The sequence below is a fragment of the Lathyrus oleraceus genome, chromosome 7 (assembly GCF_024323335.1).
Source record: "Lathyrus oleraceus cultivar Zhongwan6 chromosome 7, CAAS_Psat_ZW6_1.0, whole genome shotgun sequence".
Classification (NCBI taxonomy): Eukaryota; Viridiplantae; Streptophyta; class Magnoliopsida; order Fabales; family Fabaceae; genus Lathyrus; species Lathyrus oleraceus.
This window is the reverse complement of record NC_066585.1, coordinates 545,084,824-545,095,463: the sequence shown is the minus strand read 5'-3', so window position 1 is coordinate 545,095,463 and position 10,640 is coordinate 545,084,824. Positions and strand designations below refer to the sequence as shown.

At 34.7% G+C, this 10,640-nt stretch overlaps 2 protein-coding genes across 2 annotated transcripts; both read right to left on the bottom strand.

The window, feature by feature from the left end:
* Positions 1-907: 907 nt before the first annotated feature.
* Positions 908-2,628, bottom strand: LOC127105410 (pseudo histidine-containing phosphotransfer protein 6). The gene is made up of 5 exons (XM_051042595.1): positions 2,309-2,628; positions 1,992-2,122; positions 1,740-1,883; positions 1,488-1,560; positions 908-1,366 (listed from the first exon to the last, which is right to left on the bottom strand). The coding sequence occupies exons 1-5, from the start codon at positions 2,339-2,341 to the stop codon at positions 1,310-1,312; spliced, it is 438 nt and encodes a 145-aa protein (XP_050898552.1). The 5' UTR covers positions 2,342-2,628; the 3' UTR covers positions 908-1,309.
* Positions 2,629-9,049: 6,421 nt separating this feature from the next.
* Positions 9,050-9,898, bottom strand: LOC127104923 (uncharacterized). Its single transcript, XM_051042061.1, has one exon. It carries the CDS (start codon positions 9,896-9,898, stop codon positions 9,050-9,052), a length of 849 nt encoding a protein of 282 aa, XP_050898018.1.
* Positions 9,899-10,640: the final 742 nt, after the last annotated feature.

The following is a 10,640-nucleotide window of genomic DNA, read 5'->3' as shown; positions in this document are numbered from 1 at the left end:
ATCTATTTATAAGACAAAAAATGCATTTTATGAGGAGTCTCCAATTGAATTGGCGACTCCTCTTAAAACCTACACATGGGCGCCAATTGGATTGGCTAGGGCACATTCCCTAGCCAATCCAATTGGCGCCTCCATTCAAGTTTTAAGAGGAGTCGCCAATTCAATTGGAGACTCCTCCTAAAAGGGGTATTTTGGGATTTTTTTTGAAACCAGGGGTATTTTGGGAATTTCCTTTAAAAAGTGGGTTATTTTTGTAAAAAAACCAAAGTCCCACATCGACTAGGAATAGAGGAAATGTTCGGTTTATAAGAGAAGTGACCCGTGTCCACATTGCTTTAAGATTTTGGATGGATATGCAGCGTCAAGGTCTCTTGGAACCATGGATTTTTGGCCCATTAACACTTTTAGACCTTGCTCCCCAAACTTCCCCAACAAGTGGCATCAAAGTCCTGGTTGGTTCGGTGGGGGAGTGGAAGTGGAGCCTAGTGTGGATCAAGGCTAGTGATGTGGGTGACTCACACTTGTGGGAGAGATTGTTGGATTTCAAGTGTGAAAGTGCTAAAGTCTCACATCGACTAGGAATGTAGAAAATGTTAGGTTTATAAGATAGGTGACTCATATCCACATTACCTTAAAAAAATTGTGAATATGTAGCATCAAAGTCTCTTGAAACCATGAACGTTTAACTCATTAACACTTCTGAACCTCCCTCCCCGAACTTCTTCAACAAAAACAAAATAATACAAAATTGATGAAAAAAAGCTACAAGTATATATATATATATATATATATATATATATATATATATATATATATATATATATATATAATATATATATATATATATATATATATATATATATATATATGCTTGATCCAAATTACAATTATAACTTTGTTATTAAAATAAATGTAAACAAATTTTATTCAATCCATTCCCCTATCAATTTCTCTCTATAGCTAAAATACAAATGCAGCATAACTTCTACGAATAGTAAACCTAAAAAAACACTAGAAACTTTCAAAAGATTTGATTCACTTTAATTCAAAAAAAAATCAAAAGAGTTACATCAAGCATAACAACATGATCCCACCACATAAATAAGAGAATCCAAAATCTAGTGACCCCCTTATTTTTTTTCCTATTCCCTACACAACCAAGTACAAAAGGTATGTTTAACTTGGTTTGTCTAATACAAGAAAGACGAGCCCATAGCCTTACGAAACCAGAAAAGATGGACATGAAAAGTAGAAAAGAAAAGAAAAGAAATTGTAACACATATCTAATCATCATTTCTTTAATTCTACTTTATTCATTCTGTACTGGATACCTCACTCCAGCTGCCAATGCACGTTGCTGTTCAATCTGTTCATTAACATATCACAAACATAAATAATGATAAGATGTTTCATAAATTGACTCACATAATTAATAATATTAATCTATAACTTTGACTCAGTAATCACTAAGATGAGTGCAACTTTACTTGGAATAGTTCGTGCAATTTGTTCTTGAGATAGCAATATTCATGTTCTAGCATTTCTAATGCCCGGAAGCATCTGCATTCGGTTGTTGGTTACAGATTAAACATACAATAGCAATTAGTTAGAAAAATATGTATTATACTATTAGTCTATCACACTAACACCACTAAACAATGAGGTGTCTGGCGTAGCATAATGTGTTATATCGACGTGTTTTTGTCAGTGTCATGTCTAGAGAGGAGTAAGACACTCACCCGGCACGGTTGTTTTGTTCAGTTGCGACACGAAAGGCAATGCAAACATTAGTCACTCTTTTTGCACCAATGCTTGAACTGCTACCCATAAACTGATTCAAATCAATCCCCATTTTCTTATAATCCATTAACTCTCTCTCTATCCTGTATTCATTCATTCATTGACTCACATTTTAAAAATTATAATTCAAGGAAAATATATCTACTAAAATTATTAACTAGGATAGTAATGAGAGATTGGATGATTATTACAGCAATGTTCTGAGATTCCTAAGAAGCTTCTCGGACTGATGAAAATATATGTTGACAACCTCAGAGACAAAGTTTGGTGATGTCTCATCTTGTAGTTGCTGGAGCTGCAAGAATTGCTCATCCAATACACCCTATAAGAAAGAAGGAAAAAACTATCTATATGAAGTGTTTTTTTTAAAGTAGTCTTGTGGCAGAGATTTCATCATGTAGTTTATGTCTGTGTACAACTATCAACTGAACTGATTTAATAGAATATCTATGAAATGATTTTTGAAAACAATTATATCTATCTATATTTTAGTCACTGAGATACGGACCTGATGGAAGAGGAAGGAGAGGAGGCGGTTCATGTCGGCCCACAAGAGGTCAGGACCTAATCCAAGCAACCAAAGAGGGAGACCCGTTTTGTCTGACGAGGTGTTTGTTAAAACTGAATGTGATTATAACTAAGTTTAAGATTTGGAATCAAAGTGAAAGATTATATAATTAAGCAGCATTATTGAGGTGGAACTGGAGTGAAGTTGTGGTGATGGAAAGGGACCACGAAGGAGATCCTACAGTTTGTGTACTTACTGTGGAAACTGGAAACTCAAACTCTATTGGTTTTACTTCAAAGTTTGTGTTAATAGGAGTACTTTTTGTGTTGTCGCGGGAATATCACATTAGTATTTAAGGCATGGGACCATTCCTTTTTGTTTTTTTTGGTGATATGTGGGACCATTCATTTATTTTTCTCATTTTATAGTCTAGTGTTTAATAGAGTCATATGTATGTACTACCTTTAACCAATTGGGCTGACATGTATGGTACCACCTTTGATTCACATGAGACTTGGATTCTTAAATTTTGTTGTAGTCCGGGATAAGGCTCAAACTATTTAGTATGGGACATCAACTCTGATAACCTTAAGAGGATTATGAGATGTTCTCATCCTAATTTTATACTAGAGTCATAACATGGTCATGCCCTCATGGCTTGACTGCTCCCCTGATATAAATGTTTTTAAGAGAACATTTCCTAAAATTAAGTCTATAAAATGGTCTAATCTCAAGTACACATTGTTCTAAATTATAAGTATCACACTTATGACGATCACTGATTGGATCGTAAAAGTGTTTGCAGATACATCCCTATCAGATATATTTAATGAAGATTGTCGTACCAAAGTTCGTCATCAATATCATCATCAACACTTAAAGAAAAATATCTTCCCGGAAAATTTGGCGCCGTCAATGGAATGCGTTTTTTCATGTTTTCGAATTTCTACGTTTCAAACACCCTATATATGACAGTGAATCCTCAAAACAATAAAACGAATGCCACATTCACAAGAAACCTTAGACCTCGTCTTGTTATATCTAATGTAGACATGAGGGTGACATCGAAACTCTAAGATGGGCTTAGTGCTTCTTAAACATCTCAAGGAGTGTCATTCTTGCCCAAACATCCAAGGGTTTCTTTATGAAAAACAAAGGTCTTTGAGGCTCGAATAATAAACAGGGAGACCAACAACATACTCTAAGATCACCTCCTTATCGTTGAAAGGCACTCCAAGGTCTTTTGATAGAAAAATCAATAATTAATTCAGGTCAAAGTGGGCGAAAAACACACCTGAACAACATTAGTTAAAAATTTGGGAGAAGATCAGTGTGTACCAAAGCTGATCAATGAATGTACCATTTTTCCTAAGAAGGTTGACAAACGTGTCCTCGAGAAGAAGAAAGGAAAGTAAGGGTTGGTGTGGTGTTTGGGAGATTTCTAAGCACCAAACATACATCGTGCAACTCAAGTAAGAGAAAGTTGAGGCGAATTTCCCAATAACATTTTCTTACAAGGAGATGATCAATAAACACCCAACTATCATGTACTTATGCTGATAAAACCTCAATTTCTATATATCACAATTTTCACATATTTATGTATAAATTCGTCATATAGATTAATAACTATTAAATTTAGATAATTTTGTTTGTATTTAGAGATTAATTACTATACACTGTCAGTGTAAAAAGTTTTACACTATGCGTTTTTATTTATTCCATATTTTCATTTTCATTTGAATGATGATGAGTGTCTTCGTGATTATATTATAATTGCTTCTAAGTTTTAATTTATTATAACTATGTGATTCGTCAATACTTATGATGTGATTATATTATCCATGTATGTCATAATTTGGAGGTTCATTAAAACATTAATGTTTTATTTATTTATTTTCTTATTTTAAATATTCTATAAAATAATAATACTTTAATGTGAAAACTTTAAAGAATAATATTTTAGATGTGAGAAAGTAAAATACAATAAATAAATGTATTAGTGATTTGATTAAGGATTAGAAAAGGAAAAAATAGAATTAATTTAGAGGTGTTTATTTGGGTTTAGCCCATAGTGAAGCAAACAAAATCAAATTAAAAAAAGAGAAACAAATTCTAATAAGACAAAATAATGTGAACAATACCCGTAGACCTTGTCAGCAAAGTAGGAGAATGATGTCTACCGCAAGAAGAGGTAAAATCAATTATAATGTCAAACAATTGTGCAAAACATTTTATCTGTTTCATCCAAAATTTCAGTGAGTTTCCTACCAATTAGTTAATGAATTTTATATACTTACTTGAATTTGTATCCATTGTATAATCTCTCTATAACATAGTTTTCATCTATTGATGGACATTACAATTTTAATTCGCTCTTTCTTACTATAAATGCGATTTGAGTCTAATCAATTCCAAAACCATCCTATTAATATTACCAATATTATCATTCAAATTAGTTTTTGAATGGAGATCTTTTTTATAAGATGTTTGATTGTTGTGATAATATGGTGCACTATTAAATTCGTATTACATGTTAATTGAATATGGAAAATTTGAAATATGATGATGTCTGAGTGATAAGGGATGAACGGAATGAAGATCATATGCTAAAATTGTTTTTCTATAAAATTTACCAGTGATAATTGATTGTCACCCCATGACAATCGACTGCACACGCTCAAATTTTGAAGAAAAAAATTAACATGACAACCGACTGTCATATTCAATTAATTGATTGTATTGCTTCAAAATGTGATTTTTGGAAAATTGAGAATCAAAGTAGTCTTGATGACAATCGACTATCATCTTATGGTAATCGATTGTTGTAGACCAAATATTGAAACATTATGTTTTGATCTATGTTGAAGTGTTGGAGAGCTAACACACAGAGCTACCTTATGGTAGTTCTTGGTCAGATAATTGATGTGTTGACGTATGTTTACTGTAGGAATGCACGTTATGACATGTATGATCAATTTCGTGAATCGTTGTGTTTACTTAATGATGAGTTGATGTTATAACGATTTAACATGATCGAATGTCGTGTGAATATGCATTTGATGAGGTGTTGTTGTTTGGTGTTGTTTGTTATTTATTGTAACATGGATTAATTGTTGCGTATTGAGAATAATGTTGTGCATAATGGTGATAAATGCATGGTGATAATTTTGGCGACGTTGCATGTTATTGAAAATGATGCATCATGGTGAACGGGCTTCGGTCCAGTTTTGGTGTGCTTTGGTCCGGTAGTATGGATTTAGGAGCGAGTAGCTGGTTCTGGATGAGAATCAATAAAGCATTACTCATAGTGGTAGTAACGATTTAGTGTGCTCTGGTTCGATGGTATGGATTCAGGATTGAGTAGTTAATTCCAATGAATAATTAGTGAATCGTTACTATATGATCATTAGTAGTTATTTGGTGTGCTTTGGTCATATGATGAGGATTCAGAAGTGAGATGGACATGTGTTGTCCATGAATGGTACCACATGCATAATGAGTATATTGTATACATGTTTGTATATATAATTGATTGTTCATGTTGATGTTGATTGGTTGAGAATACTTGATGTAGTTAATGGATTATTGTGAATAGTGCGTATATCTGATGAATGTGCATGTTGTTATGAATGGGTGTGAGAATATGGTGTTGTTGATTGTGTATGATGTTGTATGTTCTCTACCTTAGCATTATTTACACTGTTCATTTTAAATTTTGTTTCTCACCCCCTTTGCTCAGGTTGTCCACCATGGACATGTTGCAGATACTCAAGAGTAAGCATTGTTGTTGTGTGTGGAAGGTTATTTTTTGGAGCTATTATTCGCTTTAATTTATTTATTTATTCGTTCATTCGTGGATTTTAGTGCTTTGATCGTGTAACATCACCGACGGGAGTTTATTATGTTTTATGTTGATGTTGATTTTGTCGTTTTGGAGTTTGATACTCTGCTTATGAAGTTGCTATGAAATATTTTTCATTGCGTAGTTTCAAACGATTTGATATGTTTTTGAAGGGTTGTGGTTGGTGACACCTTAAATTGTCGTGTAAATCTTTTTAAATAAGTTTTTGGGTTTAGGGTGTTACCTAGTGGTATAAGAGCAGGTTGGTCCATCCGACCAGGTTGTGTAATTCAATTTGTTCCCTGGTGCACGACATGTGTGTGAAACACTATTGATACTCATTTGTTTTTCTAACCGCTTGCATGTAGAAGTGAAATTGAAAGAAGTGGGGGATAAGCTTATGCTTTTCTGAGGTGCTTCAGGTGTGGAGTATTTGTTCATTGTGTCACTGATTGCAAGAGTGCGGGTTTTTGGACAAGTCAACGTTATTTCAAGAGTTTGAGGCAAATGATGAGTTGTGTTTCTCTGCTAAGAAGGTGGATGAGTTCGTGAAGTATAAAGTTGAAGTGTTTATGATATTAGCTTCTACGAAGGCCGAAAGCAAAGTTGTGATTGATGAGTTTCCATTAATTTGTGAATTTCTAAAAGTGTTTCCATACGATATCATTGATTTTCCCCCGGAGTGCAAAGTTGAGTTTTTTATAGACTTAGTACCTGGTACTAGTCATGTGTCGATAGATCCTTATAGAATGTCTGCTTCAGAGCTTGAAATTCTGTTATGCAGATCCTGGATGTCGTACCAGATGTCACGACACCAGGGTCATCACATAGTCACACCACAAACAATATCAGATTAAAATAAGCATCACTTAAGTAAATAACACAAATAGTTGTTAACCTAGTTCGGTTTAACGTCACCTACATCTTGGGGCTACCAAGCCAGGAAGGAAATCCACTATCACATAATTAGTTCGAAGTTATAAAAAACCTTAGGTTTTACAAACTTCTCACTTATTCTCTACCTGTGGAAGTTTCTATCTAAGACTCTCCTAGATATGAGACCCCTTTCACTTCCCTTCAATCACACAACAGTGATAACAACTGAAAAATAATCAGAGAACATAAGACACACTTCCAATGAAACAAAATGCACTCTTGCTTAAAATATCATGAGTGATTCACAACTACAACTCAATAAAACAAGCCCAATCCTAGTATCAAAGAGATACTCGAATGGCTCACAAAAAAGCAAGGACAACTAAACCCTAACACAAACAATATTCAGCGTTGCTTCGATGCCTTCTTAGGTTTAGAAACGATCCATAAATAGCAATAGAAAGACATGGGATTCGGGCTTGATTGACAGCAGATCCATGAACCCTCTACAATCTTCTGCAGATTTGATTCCAATCATATCAGATGTTTGCTAAAATGTTTTGACATCTTTACTTCGAAAACAAGGCAAAGCAAAAAATACTTTTGCTTTTTAGAAAACGCGTTTCTAGACCCATATATCTCGTGAAATAAATCTTCAGAGGATCGTCAGATATCTTACAAATAGAAACAAATCTTTCTAGAAGCAAAAAAGATGACACTCGAATGTTAAACCAACACGTCAGGACATCTTGTCCAACATCCTGCTTGAATACTTGTTTTTCCAAAATGCATCCAATCACTACACATCAGACTTAACAATCTCCCCTTTAGAAAATTTTGGCTAAAATAACCTTTGTATAGACCAACTAGAAAGAAGGAAAATATCACATCAATAAAACCAACATACAAAAAATATGATCTTTTACAAACCAAGAACAACAGAGGCAGGCATAACAAAAAAGAACATAGCCTCACATCTAAGAGAAGTACACTCTCACACGAAGAACCTGCTTAAGAGAAAAACAATTTCTCTTAGTCAGGATGTCAAGATATTTGATCGACTTTAATAAAACAGGCAGCCCACACGAAACTAGCCTATCACAGGCTTGAAAAACAAAAACTCCCCCTGAGTAGCAGAACAGGGGCAAGAGCTACTCCCCCTCCTTAAGTAGTCCCCCTCAAGGGGCAAGAGCCATGTCAAGGGTAACAAATTATCTATCACATAATTACTCCCCATTTTAAGCCAAAAAGTTGACAAATACAAACAAGCTTTAGATGTAGCAGAGTAATCAAAAGTTAAGTTACAGACCTATAGCACTTTAAAGTGCATAAATATTTAGGGCGTAGCCCACAAAAAACAACTAGAAGCGCAAAACAAAATACAGAGGAACCAAAAAACTCCAGTCCTCATCACTGTTTGTTGTCTCTTCATCATCACTTGCATTAGTCCATCCTTCATTGGCATTTTCTTCACCTATTTCATCACCTTTCAAATTTCCTTCTTTTTCAGATAAGGCCTTTATCAGGATCCTAAGGTTACTCTTCCTCTCAATACAGATTTTGATGGTTTCATCCAAGGTCTTACAGGTATCTTATAGGTCAACAAGGATTCCTGCTCTAGTAGTATACCTGGAAGGTTTCTGCCCATATGTCATGACAATATCTACAACATGTTTTCCAGTAAAAAGAATATAATGTAATGACAAAGGGGGATCTCTTTTGCCTACACTATTAGAACTGAGCAAAAAACTTGGGTGTTGACTCAGTATAACACCACAAATTAATGAAGGAATGGCTATTGGCATCTTCGCAGCAAATGAGGCATCATGCTTCATTGTTTGATCAAAGACATATGATCCAATGTCAAATTATGTCTTGGTCCCTACAATATAAATGAAATTACCCAATCCAGTAGCAATGTTGGAAGTGTGATTCATTGGCACCCAATTAGCAGCTTTGATTCTGTGAAGTACTACATACTTCACACTCAAATAACTTGCTGACAACTTCCTTTTCCTTGGTCATTCCTTCACTTGTTTAGCACTAATCTCTCTGCAAATGACATTGTCAGAAACAACCACTTCAGCTTGTTCTTCTTCATTTCTGCCCAGAAACCTATTTATGATTTTAGGAGAGAAATCCACACACCTTCCTCTTACATACACTTTCATAAGCTCCTTTCTCCTTTTGTTATCACAATCCTTAGAGATATTCACAATGAATTCTTTAACAAGCATTTCATAACACTTTCCAAAGCCAGTCACATTTTTCATTAATCCAGCTTCTTGAATCAGACTCATCACTTCTTTGCATTCAAAAGCATATTTTCCAAGTTCTCTTTCCAGCATCAGTCTTCTTTGGTAAACAAATTTACATTTCTCTACATTTTCCACATAGTGAAAGGAGATGTTGTCGATTGGGACTTCAGGAGTATTTCCTGGAATCTTCTCCTCAGAAGCTTTCTTTCTTGTAGAAGAGACAATGTCTTGGACATTGTGTTCGACATCATGATCATATTCATTAGACTCAAAAGGGACTTCCTTCCTCTTAAGATATTTTTTCTTGTAAACAAGAGTAAATACCTTGCTCCAACCTTTTGTAAGGCCAACACTCGTCCTTCTCCTGAGAGATTTTGAGGGCATGATGGAGGATTCAACAACTTTACCTTTTCTATTCTTTAACCTTTTAGTTATTCCTGGAGTCAGTCTTTTACCAATCGGCTCATCATCAGAGTTCATATCATCTATATTTATTATGTATGTAGATTGATCCTTCTTCTCTATAGAGTTTTCTTCTTTGTCAACTAAATCACCAGACATGCCCTCAGAATCCTCTTTGTCTTTTAATTTTTCAGGAGACTGAGTAAACATATTGACATCAGATTTATCTAGAGGGGTCTCATTAGTATTATTAGGTTAGGCCAAGGATGTGGAGACATCCGGCACAACACTAGTCTTAGGTTCAATACCCAAAACTTGAGAGATTAGCACACAAATATTCTTATCTACGTCGTCTATATCATCAACAATCATGCTAGATTTACTCAGAGTAGTAACAGATCTATGTTTGCTAGTGTTTTCATAGGTTTCAACATTTTCCACAACATTTTGGACAATATGACATTTTGCAGAAGCATTAACATTAGGTTCGACATTAATAGGTTTCAGGTACATGTTAGTCATCGAATGAGGTTTCTTAATAATAGAATGGGGTTTAATAATTTTTTCATTACTAGCATCCATAGATGGAGAAGAAGAGGTATTTACTTTAGAGGGCTTGCCCTTCCTCGAAGCAGATGTTATAGGCTTCCTTATAGGGTTTGCATGGCCATGAAGCATAAAAAGAGGAACGACATCAGTAATAACTTCAGAGAGATCTATATCAGTACTGACATTCTTAGGGTTCGATTGCTCTTTGGTGTGCTTACCAGGAGTTAAGATAGAAGGTTGAGACATTTTGGAGTTTTGATTTTGAGGTATGAACTTCAAAGAGAAGATAGAGAGATGAGGGTGATCGAGAGTAAAGTTTAGAGAGAGAGAGAGAGTAGAGAGAGTAATGAGGGTAGCGTGAATGATATTGATGGAGTATGTACGATGGCGTGTTGGGAAAATA

Bases quoted from the DNA above. Each gene is read 5' to 3' on its own strand.
- LOC127104923 (XM_051042061.1), bottom strand. From the start codon at position 9,898: ATGTTTACTCAGTCTCCTGAAAAATTAAAAGACAAAGAGGATTCTGAG.
- LOC127105410 (XM_051042595.1), bottom strand. From the start codon at position 2,341: ATGAACCGCCTCCTCTCCTTCCTCTTCCATCAG. The intron at 1,561-1,739 runs GTGAGTGTCTTA...AACCGAATGCAG, and splicing joins GAACAAAACAACCGTGCCGG to ATGCTTCCGGGCATTAGAAA. The intron at 1,367-1,487 runs GTAAAGTTGCAC...GTTAATGAACAG, and splicing joins AATTGCACGAACTATTCCAA to ATTGAACAGCAACGTGCATT.